General features: G+C 38.1%; 1 protein-coding gene and 1 pseudogene across 1 annotated transcript in view; one reads left to right on the top strand and one right to left on the bottom strand.

Moving 5' to 3' along the window:
- The window catches only part of LOC125685455 (WD repeat-containing protein 27-like), a 31248-nt gene extending 22158 nt beyond the window's left edge, over positions 1-9090 (bottom strand). The window contains exons 1-9 of the mRNA XM_048928517.1: positions 8708-9090; positions 7150-7274; positions 6585-6698; positions 6047-6098; positions 4915-4985; positions 3957-4071; positions 3167-3299; positions 1577-1679; positions 441-574 (exon numbers count right to left, since the gene is read on the bottom strand). Of these exons, the coding sequence (XP_048784474.1) occupies positions 479-574; positions 1577-1679; positions 3167-3299; positions 3957-4071; positions 4915-4985; positions 6047-6098; positions 6585-6698; positions 7150-7274; positions 8708-8807 (909 nt within the window). The 5' untranslated portion in view covers positions 8808-9090 and the 3' untranslated portion in view covers positions 441-478. The remainder of the gene's footprint in view (positions 1-440; positions 575-1576; positions 1680-3166; positions 3300-3956; positions 4072-4914; positions 4986-6046; positions 6099-6584; positions 6699-7149; positions 7275-8707) is intronic.
- A 675-nt stretch (positions 9091-9765) lies between these two features.
- On the top strand, positions 9766-11720 carry LOC125685367 (UPF0669 protein C6orf120 homolog; annotated as a pseudogene).
- The last annotated feature ends 4132 nt before the right edge of the window (positions 11721-15852 follow it).

Here is a 15852-nt window from a genome sequence, read left to right as displayed (position 1 = left end):
CAAGACATATTGTACTAGTCATTGTATAGACATGATATAGGAACGGCGATTAAAAAGACAGAAATACTTTAAATATAGTGTTGCTTAAATATTTTGATAAAGTCATTTAAAATATTATGAAAATTCAAAATCTGAATTCCAGACCTGAGCATAATACTTTTGGAAATCTTCTTAAAATGCTTACTTGAGATTTCTGAAGACAGAGAATGTTCTCCAATACTGCATGCAGTATAAGAATTACTGATAATCCCTTCGCCCTACTTACTCCCCCACTGCACAAAAGTTTCTTTGTTCTGTCAATTAGCTGGTTCAACTCTTTCATCTAAATATCACTCCTAAGACAGCCCTCCATCCCACCTTACTCCCAAGAAAATCTCAGTTCAATCAGTAAAAGGAGTTTCATGTATTTTCACTGCTCTGCTGATGAGGATTTAACTCACCGTTTTAGGTCATCCTTCGCCGCATCTAGATGGAAACTTCATAGATGAAATTCAGCTCCACAGCACAGCAATATAAATGTATCCATAAAATAAAACTGTGCAAAGCCTACAGCCCGCTGGAACATCTCTTTTCCCTGAAATGCAAGACAGGTCATTGAGAATGGATTCTAAGACACTAAACATCTTTTGTCTGAGATAGCTGGAGCTAAAGCATAATTTTCCTGTTAAACTAACCATAAGCCAGAAGGTTAACCTATCACCTAGTTGCCCTTCCTATTTCTGAAGTTTTCATTTTGCTTAAAATAATTGGCAGTAAAGTTAAGAGTATCTGTAGTCAACTGAATCCAATGCCATTGAGTCTAAACTTCCGTGTGAATTGTGGAGTAACTATAGGAAGACAAGCAGAGCTGAGCCAATGCAAATAGAAAATATATAGCAGATGTTAAAATAAAAATCTTCCTGACACGTCCACTAGAGTTGGCTACTGTTCTAGTACCCAAAATACTGATAAAGATACATATTTTTAAATACTTTTATATCCTGTGGTTTGCATTGACATAATAATGTACTCAGTGATACACTTGATTGCTGTCCTAGGAAAAGGCTCCTGTGTAATATTTACCTGGATTGGAAATGACAAAAGCAATGACACAACTTGCTTCTCCAAAGCCTTTAAAAAATACATCCTTCTTTGGATTATATTCAAGAATTCTTTTTTATAGTTTTAATAGATACGTAAAAACGGAATGATCTTCAAATTAAAAAAAAAAAAGGAGTATTCTGATTCTTTTGAAACAGAACTTCAGCTTCTAACATGCCTTAATGACACCAAGGACATGACTCAGAAGATCACCTTCTGAAGTGTTACACCACTAATTTGCAAGTTGTGGTGGAAAAGTGATAGAATGGGGCCAAAAGCAAACAAGATAGAAAATCAATGGAGAATTAGAATCATTTGATACATATTAGCAGATTGCACAGTATTGCAAGTTAAAAAATGATGACCAGGCAGCAGATGCCAGATTTTTCTAGGAAGTTACCTAGGAAAACCATAGCTTTTATAAACAACACCACACAAATTTTGTTGTTCTGTCTCCACAAGGTCACAACAGTACATTTAATGAAACCATTCATACCAGAATGCTGAACGCAACAAATTGTAGTTGGTTGAAAATAACGGATGTTTCTGCCTCACAGTTGATTGGAGGAGAACTTTCCAGTGGATATTCTTTATTTTTACTTCAGAAAAATAAAAAAATTAAAAAAAAAAAAAGGAAAAGCAGAAAGAAAGGAAAAATATTGAGATGTCTAAACCTAGTTTATTACCATTTCAATAATGCAATAAATACCACCTGCAGAGTTATTCTAAATATTTTTATATGTATATTTCCTGGAGAATTTATGCTAAATCCAGAATAAGCATCAGAATAAATTAAAAATTATTATAATTAAATTACTCACATCAGTAACTATTACGAATTTATGAAATAAAGAATTAACACAGCATTTTACAAAAATAATTTAAAAAATCACATTTCTTAAATTACATAATTATCTAGTGAAATTAATTAAAAATGCAAACTACCTTGCTGTGAGAGTAAGCAATATGAAAAATACTTCTGTATATAAACAGAAGTAGGACATTGATCATCTACTTAACAGCACACTGAACAAAACAGTAATTGTTAACTAGGTTAAGCCACCACAGTAATGTAAATCAATTATGAAATCATCTGAAGTATTCATCTCAGGGCTTGTCTATGTGCACAGCTATTAAAAGTTTAAGAAACAGTTTAAGAAAAAGAAGAAAAATAGCATTCATCCTTTATTTTCATGTTTGCAACACACAGAAGAATGATTTTATATAGTAGAAAGAGAAAAAAATGTGTGTAATATTCCCATGTAACACACCACATCAATTAACCAAAAAATGCCAGCTTCTTAAAAACATTAGCTCTTGTGTCCACAATGACTATGAATTCACTCATCAAATAACCATCACAGAATTGCAGGGGTTGGAAGAGACCTCAAAAGATTGAGTCCAATTCCCCTGCTAACGCAGGTGCCCTACAATAGATTGCATAGGTAGGCATCCAGACAGGTCTTGAATATCTCCGTATCTCAGTAGCCTCTCTGGGCAACCTTTTCATGTATATTCTATTTAACTCCATTACACTAAACTTGATCAGGCTCAAGACAACACAACGTTAGAAGTAAATGAGGCATATGATATGAAATTATGAAAACTCACTGTGTCACATTCAGCTATTTTTCTTATTAGAATTGCAGATGAAGATCTGAATCACTTGCTACAATCATTTTACAGCAAATTTACAGTGTGTTTTAGTTCCATAGATACTCCTAACTAAAGTTATAAGAGAAGCAGTTACAAAACATATTCACGATAGAATTCATTTAAATTTGTTCCTCCTCTAAAGCAGTTGCTATATTACCTACCCTTCAAAACTGGTCTTGCACTTTGATACATTATTTTAGAAAAAAGAAAAAGAAAACATACCTGAGTATGATAAAAAGCTTTTTTTTTTTTTACTATATAAGACACAGTAATACTAGCTAACTTGATTCCAATATGACAAAAATAATAAGCCATCCCATAGAAGATTTCAAATGCATTTTTAAAATCTGTAGTTTAAAGGAAAAAGTTTCAATTAAAATTGATGCAGTGAAAATAACCTAAGAACCTGGTGATATTTTAAAGGACTCACATATTTTCTTCATTGTGGAAACATACTGAATAGTCACAGTGTTCAATTAGGAGAACAGGCAATGATGCTTCCACTGACCCCTCTGGTTTCATGCTGTTTGTTTTGCAAAGCTCAGAAGCATTTTGCCTTTCACCTAAAAAAAAAACAATCAACAATAACATCAGTCAACAAAACAATGAAATAAGGCAAACAGAAGGGATTTAAGAGAGAATTAAAAGTAATGCAGTAAAATAGCATGAAATAAGACCACACAATCTTTCCATTTCAAAAGATGGAGATGTCTTGAGCCAGAGAATCACCTTGCTGAGGTGCAATCGTTATTCATTTATAAGTACTCAGTGTTATAAAAATACCACTGTCAGTTAAATAATATATCATGGGGGCTCTGGTCTAAACGTAAAACAACATAGCATAGCAAAACATATAGCATAAAATAACATAACGCAGCGTAAAATAGAAGATTCTTAGAAGCTCCAAAGGTAACGGAGAAATGGTACTCCATTTTGACAATGGATTATCTTTTTTAGGAATTGATTTTATTCTCACATGTATCATGCAATGATTTACAAGCAGATACATTATCCAAGATGTTATTAGAGACACATATGCGTAATTCCTCCCTGTATGCCAACCCCCACCTTCATATCAACTTCAGTCAAACATTCCACGTGACTGAGATTCAAAACTCCATCACTTACACGAACCTTTCATGGCATAAAAGGCACACACACTCAGTAGTCAATAACAATTGAAATACAGCAAAACCAGCATACTAGAAGCACTATGCTACCTAATTCTTCTTCAGATTTCCAGATTTTATTATAGAATTTCTCTTGCTCTTTCTTTAAGTCCGTATGTGCCACACAACGGTAACTATGATCACTGCTTAAACTGAAGATCCAAAGCTGAAAGAAAACAAAAGAAAAGCAACTGCAATGAAATTATACAAATATGAGCTAGAGGTTCAGTACTGAACTCTGCTTATGTAAGTAATGAATTTTTACTCATCTTACCTGGGACCAGAAATTAAATTACATCTATCTACATCCCAAACTTTTCAAAGGTAATTTCATTATTAGCAGAAGAAGCCATTATCAATTTGAACAGCATGTCTAATTCCCATATGTTTATGTCTTTTAAAAACAACTCCTCACAGACTCACCTACAGTTAAAAATCCTAGGCTACCTGCGTGCAATTGCTTAATGGGCCACATAAGTTAATCTCATTGATACCTTTGTCTTTTTAGGCATCACCATATTTACATATTTAACATTCTTCATGACCCATTGAACACTTACACTGAAGGAAGAGAGCTTCAATATGCCACAGAAAAAAAATCAGATTAATTTATTCCTAGCATTAAATTAAAGAAGAATTCAAGTGCTTCAAGTACATTTATTACATTTTTCTTAGAATTCCACCACATTAAAATCATGGTCTCTCCCATTTATGGTTATTTGTTTTTTTCTTGGCCAAAAAATGAGAATTCTGCTTTTCATCTTTTTTCTTTTAAAACAGATACATATAGTATCTCAGTGTACATATACTCACTGATTGCAGTTCTAAAAACTTTCATGGTTTTGAGAAAAAAATTGCATTTTGTAATAAAGGTGTTACACTGTTATGTTTGCTAAAATAATTGTTGTAGCATTTTAAAACTAGCATGCAAATTGTGATGCTTCTTGATAGATAAATTAATGATTGTTGACTATTTTGTCACAGAGAGATTATTTGTTTTGTCTACTACCTGTCCTTCAGCACATCCAGTGATGATCTGTCTCTTTTCGTCGTCAATTAGTAGACTTAGCAAAGGAAATTCTGTTCCAAAAAAGTTGCAATCAGTTCCAGAATACACAGGAATCAGAAATTTTATTCAAAATTGCTAGCTCCTATTTATAGAGAAAGGTAAAAACAAAACAAAACAACAACAACAACAACAAAACCCTAAGGCAAAGGGTCTTCGCTTTTTTTTTGTTGCAGTGGGTTTTCCATTTCTAGATCTGTAGCCTGCCTTCCTAAAATGCTATGGCTGTGATTTTCAGTAACCTTCTATCTACACTGCAGAGGCCGTGGTTTGCTGCACCCTTTCACCCAGGCTTAAGCAGCAATATTTTTCAGAGCCCCGTTGTCAGATCACCTACTGCTATTCTCATGGCCTTGCTACCACAAACCAGTTCAATCAAAGCAACTGCCACAGGCTCAGAGGGGAGTCATTCCTTCTTCCTCTTCTTTCCTACCATAGGTTTGAGCTCTCCCTTTGCTTTGAGGCATCTAATAATAGATAAGCACAAAGCTTAACAACCATTTCCCATGTAGTTCCTTCCCCCAGTCGAAGTGTGCTCCAACTGCTCTAATTGCACCATAAGCAAGAACAACCAGCACAGAATTGGAGCATGTTCTGGTGAAAACCATATGGTTACTCTCAGGAAAAGTTCTGTTGGAGAGGAGCGTCCTTGCTGCACAGATGCTTGTCCTCCTCTCCTTTTGTTCTCATCTTTCTATAAAACACAGCTTTTGATTTTAAAGTCGATGTATGCCTTCAACAAGCCCTGCTAGTAAACCTACACATGGTACACTTACAGTATTTCTTTTCTTTGCATTTCCTACAAAAAACTTGGAAAAAAAAAAAAGCACATAGACAATAGAACTATTTGCACATCTCAGTAAATGCCAACAGTTAAACGCATATTCTGTACAAGAACTGTTTATAAAAATACACTGAAACTACCTACCCACTTTAAAGGAAAATATATGAGCTAGCATATAGTTTACTAGAAATATTTTTACTAGATCAACTAAACACCTACATACTGATTTTATTTTATTGTTCAGATCGATACATTTTGCTGTGCAAAAGTATATAAAAAAGGAAAATTTACCTGTTAATATCCCTGACTGATACATTAACAGTCCAGTAGAATAGTCCCATACCTATAGGGAAGAACAAAATAAGATAGGCACCTACTTAGATCTTTAAGGAAAAAAAAAACTTTTAAAGGCCATCAAGTGGTGAAAACGTGGAAATGCAGCCACTGAAAGCGATGCAATATTGGAAGGTTGTTTTCCACAGGGTTTGTTTATTTGTTTGCCTCCTTATTGTGTCGGGCTCTGTTTAATCGATAAGTGCCAGAGTTTATTTGCCAGATAATAAAAATCACCAAAGTTAACACTTCACTATACTGTTTTGACTATGAAAAACCTTCATTGTCATTAGAAATAGATAAATAAATAAAAATAATTAATTTTTATGATAACTTTGCAAGCAATTCTTAAAAACAATATCTTGGTCTCTATAATATCAAAGATGACTTTTGCTTAGCTTTCAGCAAATATTTTTAGGAAAAAAAAAACAACATTAATTCAAAAATTCATTAATTCTATTATTTTTTTTAAAATGCAGCTCAAGAATTTCCTTGCCTTGAAGCTTCTGTCTTCAGACACCAATAGAAGCATATTTTTCTCCCACGTGCAAAACTCAGCAGCAGTCACTGGAGCCAGGTGGCCATTCAGTTTAACTTCTATGGCTTCATTCTACGAATAGGAAAGTCAAAATAAAAGCAAAACAGATTTCAAAACAAAACTGGCAATTAATTCAAGGTCTTAATAACTAAGAATTATTGCTAAAAATAACATCAGACTTAGGTTCAAATTATAAATTCAACAAGATTTTCTTAAGCCAAATATAGCCACGTATATCATTCTGCTGGCAGAAAACACCACATGTTGCATTTGCTTTTTCAAAGTGAGTGATAAAGGAGTAATTTTTCAGATGTTTTCATAACACTGAGATATCGTTTAACTTCAACACTTTACTCTGTCATCATTTTTATGACGTGTCATTGATAATGCTATTCAGCATTCATTTGTATTTGTTTTCTTCTAAACAAGAATATGAATGCATACAGCACCACATCATGATTTTATTGACAGTGATGAACTTTAAGAAACAACAGCACTGTGGCTACAAAGAATGGCATCTCACCTTTGCACTTAACATGTAGATTCGATTTCCAGCACATACTGCCACCTGTTGATCATCTGGACTAAATCTTACATGAAGAACCAATCTCAGAAGAGTTCCAATAATAATTCCTTGAGGTGTCAACCCTGCAGCAATTTTATTATTACTGAGATTTAGCAAAATCTAAAACTCTGATGCAGCAAGATTCTCACAAACATTGCACAGCAGCTATCTAACAAGACATTTATACCAGTATCTGTCAGGAAAATATACAGAGTAACCCATCATTTAATAATATAAAACAATATGGGTTGGAAGATCATCTAGTCCAATTAGACTAGGTTATTGGAAAGCAAAGCACAGAACTATATACCAGGAAGATTTCTCCATCTACCTCCTTACCTAGACCAGATATGGTACTCTTTGCAACACTAATAATAAGCATGCATATCAAATCTCACTGATGTCAAGGATAGAATTTATGTAGCAGAATGGCATGTCTAGAGAACCTAGTAGTGCCTTGTTCATTTTGGAGACAGGAAATCCTGATTCAAACCCAGCAGAGCAGAGATTTGAAAAATATTTCTGAATATTTTTTATGAATATTTCAGCCACTCAACCACTAAGCAAGGGAGACTTTTCTTCTCCTGGTTTTAATTCTTCTCTGGGAAAAGGCTGAACGGGGGAGTACACCACTACAAATCATTGCATAGTAGGATGAGAAGAATGGCTCTGAGAACAGACATTTTTCATCCCTCTTATCACCACATCATTATGTTCATCTCAGTCGTTCTGCAGACCCACATTTTATGATGCTGCCTTCAACACTGTACAGATTTTGGACATCTTATCAAGTCTTAGGATTCCATAGGCTGCAAACTAACCAGAACACAGCCACAACAGCTACAGATGTCTTTTTCTAGGTTTTACTCTAGACACTGAGGAGTCTTTCTATAACAGATTAAGGTATCAAGGTTTATCAGCATGGAGAGATGAATCACATAAAGAACTCAACTTCCTGACATTTGATAAAAATAACGTGAAAAAAAATAGTTCAAGACTGTGCAGAGAGCAGTCTGGGCAGAGACAGTCTACACAGCATCTGCTGAAGAGCGTGTGGACAGAGACAGAAAGGTGAAGAAGGAAATCTAGCAGCAGTGAATCTGGCTTTCAAATGTCTTTATATTAAATATACACAGACTGTCTACTGATCTCCCACTAAGTGACTCTAATTAATTTCCATGTTTGTTTCCCCTGAATTTTTAGTCCAATTTCATGCCCACTCCCTGAATCATTCCCTGAAACTCTATGTTATACTTGCATGGATTAAAGTGTACTGATAACATTCATTATAAAAGTATTTAAAACATTCTCATTTCTTTACGAGCGTTTTTTTGTGTTTTTTTTTTAAATAATATGTTTTAATAATATGTAGCTTTGCACATTCACTGTGGCAACGTGAGTTTTGTGAGTACAAAACCCAATTCCTACACATTAAATGATAGGCAAATCAACATCATTTTTAACAATGATTTTTTCTCCATGCCTTCCTACAGCATACAGCGGGAGGCGTTGTTACCTGTGCAGCAGGGCTGCCAGCTGTATTGCAGACGCACAGCTCGTTGCGATTCAGCGGGAAGGCGCAGTGCTGGTGTCCGCACGCCACCTGGACGAGGCATTCCGGCAACCTGGACTTGAACCCTCGTGGACGACCTCAGGGTCTTCTCTCCTTCCCCACGAACAACTGTCGCCCTCGCTTTCCATCCTCCAGCGGGGCACCGCTGGCGGCTCGGGGTGCGTCCCGACCTCCGAACTGCGCGGGATCGGGACGAAGCCGCCCAGCAGCCGAGCAACGGGCGGGGAGAGAGAGCTCGAGGGAGGTCACTATGGCAACTGCATCGCTGCCGACGGGTCGCCGAGAGGGACAAGAGCCGCTGCGCGTTGCGCAGTCACACGGGAGCAGGTGGGCGGAGCGGGTTGCCAGAGCGACGGCCGCGCGTGCCGCCCAACTCTCGCGATAGCAGAAAGCTCAGTCTGCTGCTAGCGCGCAGCCCCGCCCGGCCCGCCTGCCGCGGTGCGCGGGAGAGGCGGCGGCGGCGGCGGCGGCGGCGAGGGGCGGCGGTTGCGGGGCGGTTGCGGGGCGGGGCTGGGAGGCGGCGCCCGCTCCTCGCGCCGCTGTCCGGGCCGGGTTCGGGAGGAGCGGCGAAGCGAGAGGGGCGGCGCCGGGCCCGGAGGCTCTTTGAGATCGGCCTCCGCGCTGCCTCTGTGCTGCCGCTGCCGTCCGGGTGTGCCGGCCCGCCTTGGGGCGGGATTTCTCCGCGCCGCCCTGCCCTGCCCTGCCCTGCCGCACGTCTACGGAGCCGCGGCCTCGCAGTCGCCGAAGCCCCGGGGCGGGTTGGAGGTGGGCTGCGCCGCGAAAGGTAGAAGGCTGTTTTTCTGTCGCTGTTCGGAGGGGTTTTTGTTGGTTTGGAAGGTTACGAGGGCGGGGCTGTTCTCTTGTATGCTGTCGTTGCAGAATTGGGGCCTTGTGGCCCGTGGGACCGTAAGCTGGGAGCTGTAGAAAAGTTGGTGTGCTGTTGTTCCTCCGTCTGTTAGCTGTAAAACCCGTGCGATTTAAGTGACGTTTCAGCGGGAGTCATGCGGTTTGTTTTGATGCTACCGGGTTACCAACAGTGTAGTAGTAGCTGTCATTTTTAAGGTAATTGTACAGTCTTTGCAGAAGGCACGAAGTGATGGAAGCCATCTGAAGCTTCAAAGCACCCTTGACTGGCATTTAAATTCGGTCAGCTGCATTCTTTGGAAGTCTTTGGCAAGGTTTAGAGCTCGTGCATTGAGTGCAGCTGTTGTGCTGAGGCTGCCTGGGCAGCAGCGTGCAACGAGGGAGAGGAAAGGGTGCGGGAGCCTTGACTGTGTAACAGCCCCTTCCCTCTCTGCCCTGCCCCAGCAGCCTGAGCTGTCGTGTAGGTAAGTGCTGTAAAGAGCTGAGTGTTCATATAGTAACAAGAACTTGAAAGTGCACACATGCTTCTTCAGTGACAATATGCTGCTTTTGGGCGGAGAAACAATCTACACATCATTTAGCACGTTGTGTTTTCTCAGTAAATAACCAGCTTTTATTGAAGTTGCTTGATTTGGTGTGAACAAAAACTGATTCCATCCAGGAATGAAATATACTAACTCTAAATCGTTTTGTGTTGGCAGAGTACTGGACTTGACAATAGGAAGAATCAGAATAAAACGTAAGAGCCTCACGCTGGAGGAGAATCCTGATAGTATTTGTGGCAGCTTGAGTACTATGTTTGGTAAATACCTTTGAGGAAGAGGATGTACCTGAAGAATGGATTCTTCTTCATGTTGTTCAAGGCCAGATTGGAGCAGGAAACTGCAGCTACTTGAGACTAAATCATGAGGGAAAGATAGTACTTCAGATGCAGAGTTGAAAAGGTGATGCAGATTTATGTATCTGATATGACTCTTCACCCCAGCTTTGACGAGTACGAGTTACAGTCTGTTACTTGTAGCCAAGACGTTGTCCACATAGCAGCACACTTCTGCCGACCAGTGGGAATAGGGATTTATGGGCATCCCTCCCACCAGGAAAGTGAGTTTGAAATGAAAGTCTACTATGATCGAACAGTCGTACAGCATCCATTTGGCGAGGCTTCCTACAATCCAGAGGAGATGGAGGCAAGCCAGAAATACTTGCACTCTACAGAAGATGAATCTCAGGATGAAGAGTCTGTTTTCTGGACTATACTTATTGGAATCTTGAAGGTAATACTTGAAATTCTTTTTTAAATTGATACATGATGGACTAAATCACATTTCAGTTTGTGAAATTGAACATGAATAACTTTCTATAATATTTAATACTCTTTATTGTTTCCTGAAGAAGTATTCAGTTTACTTTTCGTAAATCAGAAGGAAAGTGGTGGGGAGAAAAAAAGCCATATTTAATTTTATATTGTAAGTTTTTTTTTCCCTAAAAGTAAAATGAGCAGCAACTGTGCTATTTGCAGTATTCTTCAGAGATCAGGACTTAAAACTGAATGTAGAGCTGGGGATCCCTAAACAGGTGCTTAGGAAAAATTAACTCCTAATGATTTTCTGTCATTAGTTCCTTGATAAAGAGTGGAATACAAACTGCTGCTCTGTAGTGCCCCCTCAATTTGGAGCATATTTAAAAATGAATCCTGCTCTTCTGACAGGTTACCTTCAGTATAACTAACAAGCAATGGCTTTGAAGCGTACTGAAGTTGAGGGATGTAGGGTGAAGGAAGAAAAAAACCAGCCGAATAAGGGGATGGAGGGGCTATAATTTGACTGCTTGTGCTGTGCGTCAGTCATCTGTAAGCAGAGGCCTGTCCAGTCACTCACCACCTCTGCAAATCCATGACCTGAATGCAGTGCATGTTACTTCAGTATTACAGTAGGGAGGGAAAGCCTTCAGCTGTTGTTACTTGTCAGTAGAACATTCTCATTCCTCATTAAAAGCAATGCAGTATATAGTACCTTAAGCCTGAGAGGTATTTTCTTACATCTCCCTTTTATAGCTTTTTGAGATTGATTTTTTTTTTTTTTTTTAATGTTTACAGTCCCTTTTTTTCCCTGTAAATTTATATCAATAATTCATTAGTTTGCAAAGAAAATTTTTTGCTGAAAGAAATTTTCAGAATATCGTAAGAAAGTCAGATTGTGTTCACTTTTTCCCTCAAAGTTAGTCTTTTCCAGGAGTACTTTTTGCCTTGTTTGAGTCTTTCAAATTAATTGCTATGCAAATGGTATGTATTTAAATTGCTCTGTAATTTTCTTTTCACAGAGCTTACAGATGAGTACACTGAAATAAATAAGTGTGGTACTTAATTTTATACAAATGGTGCATGTACCATTTAAATTTCATTATATGAAGCTTTTTCTTTTCGAACAGGAATTTGACTTTTTTGTCTAGATAGCAGACAGGACGTGATGAGAGACTTGTCTCACAAGAATGGTTATATAGCCAAAATTAAAAGTTTATTGGATAAAAAGAAAAACGCAGTGGTATTGTTCCTCCTAAAAGTGGTTGGTTAAATAGCACCAAAGTATCACTTCAATTTGTGCAGTTACATTTTGAAACAGCAAGGTTTTTTAGGGGAGTTTAGCCTTCCTTGCTGTTTTTGCCCCTTCTTCCTCCTCTCCTGGGGCTGGGAGGGTCTGACAACAATCACAAATCCAGCGACCTACGAAAAGAAAGTTATCAATTCATGGGAAACTACCTTTTTTGTATTCACTCATCTAGTTGTGCACCTTTCACCATTTCAACAGGTTCTCAGCAACTTGTAGCACTTTGTTTAATGCATAAAACCAGCTCTTCTTTAAAATGTGAAGTATCTTTTCTAAAAGGTACAGAAAGCAGCATGTACAATTCATCATCCCTTGCCGACTCACTGCATATAACAGTTGGTTTCTTCAACACTTGCGGATCTCAAGAAGGGCCAGCACTGCTAAGGCAGTGGTTCTTAGAAAAGAAATGACAAACTACAAGGTTACAAGTTGGGTTTTCATAGGAATGACCGCAGTTCAAGGTTATGGGTGGTTACAGCAGAAGTGGATAGCAGTTAAGAATGTTGCTGTTGTGCCACAGGCTAGGAGGGCTTGTTTCCCAAACCAATGTGAGTTATTTCAGTGCAGTTGGGCAGCACAGATTAAAGTGCTGGCAGGGGCTCAGCACCAGACCTTGTGCTAAAACCTGTTAATGGAGGGAAGGGTTAAGCAAAGAGCAGGAATATTAACTATTTATATTACAACAGCTGGAATCTCAGAAGCTGCTTTGCTCATTTTAAAGTTTTGTAGCAATATTATCTATTTTGCTCAGATTCTCTCCTTAAGTCAGAATGAAAGCTGAATCAGCCACAGAACCTGGACTGACATGAGAGCAAGCTCTAGTGCTTTCCCAAATGGGAATATGTATTTGAGGTAGTAGTTACAGGGAATGCTGTCGCTGAATATGTCACCACAGACATAGCATAGATTTAGTATCATGTGAAAAGCAGTGCTGCTACCAGTTACACCTCTGAAGTTTTCTTTACAGGGCCTTGAGTTGGCCAGGAGATACCAATGAGCAGGTGATTCAAAGGTACAAGCTGCCTGAAATGTAGGTGCCTCACTTCCAGATATGGCATCTAAGAATAAAAAGGGCAAGGAAAGGTGTTTAAAAAGTTGCTTACAAATACTATATTAAGCATACTTTTTAATTTAGAAATTAAAATAATAGCACACTTTCTTAATGTGAAAGCTGTATTCCAGCAATATGCAGCAATACAGGTGTCTTTACAGGTTTCTTTTAAGAAAAGAGATCATTATTCTCAGTATTCTATGGAAATGTATATTTAAAACAAAATAGCTCCAAGTGGGTCTGGATTTTGTTGTAAAAGGCAATTACATTTCCTATTCAGGAATTGCCAGGTTAAACTGTGCACAACTAAATATACAGAAATAAAGCTTATGAAAAAATGGGACCCTACTGGATGCTTTCCAACGCTGTTGTTCATTCTGACCCTTCACACTGCTTTTAAACTTCTTTCAAAAGCAACACATCTATTCTGACAGAATCCCCAGGACTCAGAGGAGGTGGGAAGAGAACAATTAAATCTGTATTACCTGAGGGAAAAGCGTCAAGCCCCACACAGAAAGTGTGATAACCACGGTCGCATACATCACAGAGCATCATTTCTTCTTCACGATGAAGCTGCCCGCACATAATGCATGTTTTACACTGCATACATTGCCAAGGGTAAGTCTTAATCCTAGCAACAAGCTCCGGGGTCATATCAAGGCAAGAAGGGTGGCTTAGATTAAAACCAATATTATTACTATGTCTGAAATGAAATGTAAATTATTTAGACTGCTTTTACAGAAGCTGAAGCCGAGCTCACCTCCTGGTGAGATCTGATAGTGCACTGAACGTGTCAGTACACGTAACATTAAATAGGAAGCTTTAATGAAGGAGAGAACAGGCAACAGAACTGTCGTACACAAGTACAGAGACTTCCACCAAAAATCTGTCAGAGATTCTCTTACGAATCCAGTTAGTGCATGCAGATACCACTGTTGTCACACTGGGAGCAATGTATAAGGGCTTCAGCTTTTCCTTTCTTGGACTCCTTACCCTTCAGACAAATTCCACACATAGCATTTGGAATGACCTTTGGCTGGAAGGGTAGAAGAGGACTATAAATTCATTCCAGAAGAATTCACAGATTTAGCAGGAAACGTGTCTCCTTAACTCTTAAAATTAATGATTTATCTGCTGTGTGAACCTTAGTACATAGCACAATAACTGACAATGAGTGCTGTTTCAATCTTTGATTAACTATGTACAGTTTTGCATTTGGCACGCCTGTAGTGAGCATGGTGTAAGTTCAGCTGGAGTAGAGCATGTAGCAGTGTCTTCCCCTGAATTCATCAGCTAACAATCATGTAAATTACATGATGTAACATTAAAAATTTCAGGGATTTTGGACTTTTTTTTTCCACCAAAATAGAATACTTCTTTATGAATGGCCATGCAGATTTTCCATGTGGAATGCATTAAATACAATTTCCCCTTTGCATTGACTCTCTAAGTATAGAAATTTAGTTACAAAAGCAATAAACTAGATTTTTGTATTGTTAGTTTTAAAGTATCTGGTTAACAGTATTATATAGTGCTACCAGTCATAACCACAGTAAGAAATACCCACCATTGTACCTAATTATAGTTTCATAATATTTCTAAGAGATCATCTGGAGCCTATTTGAGTGCATGAGATGCATTTAGAAGGTAAGAGAGAAATAGGAGCCTGTTAAATTGAGCAACGTTTGTGGATTAATTTTGTGTCCAAAACGAAAAGACAAACCCACAGAGCTGTAACTCAGTGATGATCAGAAAAGATACGAGGCATTACATTTTTCAGAACATCTGCACGAGGACCAAGGAACAACCCGAGCATTGTGAACTTCAAACACATTTCAGTACCTTGTTGAGTTTTGACCACTGCTTAATAATTTCAAACCCAATTTCTCACTAATTTCAATATAGTCCTCACTGATTTTAATGACTATTGCCAGAGTTTTGAAAAGAAATGCTGCTGCAAAGGCACAGCAGCTAGAGGGAATTCAAGGCATATTCCATTTTCTGTGGAACCAAATGGCTCGTCAGTAAGAAGAACAGTCCCAGTCCAGTACCAACCATTTGTGGGGAGAAGAATGAAGTTTAATTAAAAAAAAAAAAAAGAAAAAAGAATATATTTAAAAACAACAAACAAAAAACAGATCTTTTGTAATGCAACTTGTAGTTAAGTGCGTCTGTTGCCATGCCAGTTTTTATGCTAGTGCCTGTATCTAGTTAAAAAAATAAGAATAATCTGAACTCATATGTAAGCAGTCAGGACACATTGCTTGAGGATTCATGAAGTGTTCCATTTGTTTAAGTAAAAACACAGTTACTGTCTCTGATGCTGACTGGTCTAAACAGTTTTATTTAAAAAGAACAAAAAACACCATACCAGCTCTTCACTGGTAACTTCCCACAAAAGCTGACAGAGGCATTCATACAGACTTTTTTTGCTTATTTATTTTAAAAAAGCATAGTCAACCTGTTTTATACATAAATATAATGAAACAATAAAAGAAGTCTAACATTCACAGAAGTCTCTACAAAGTAATAAATATAAGCAAAACCACATGAAGTCTCTTGCTGTTAAC

The sequence above is a fragment of the Lagopus muta genome, chromosome 28, assembly GCF_023343835.1.
Source record: "Lagopus muta isolate bLagMut1 chromosome 28, bLagMut1 primary, whole genome shotgun sequence".
NCBI lineage: Eukaryota > Metazoa > Chordata > Aves > Galliformes > Phasianidae > Lagopus > Lagopus muta.
Note: the sequence above shows the minus strand (reverse complement) of the source record. Positions and strands in the feature narration are given on the sequence as shown.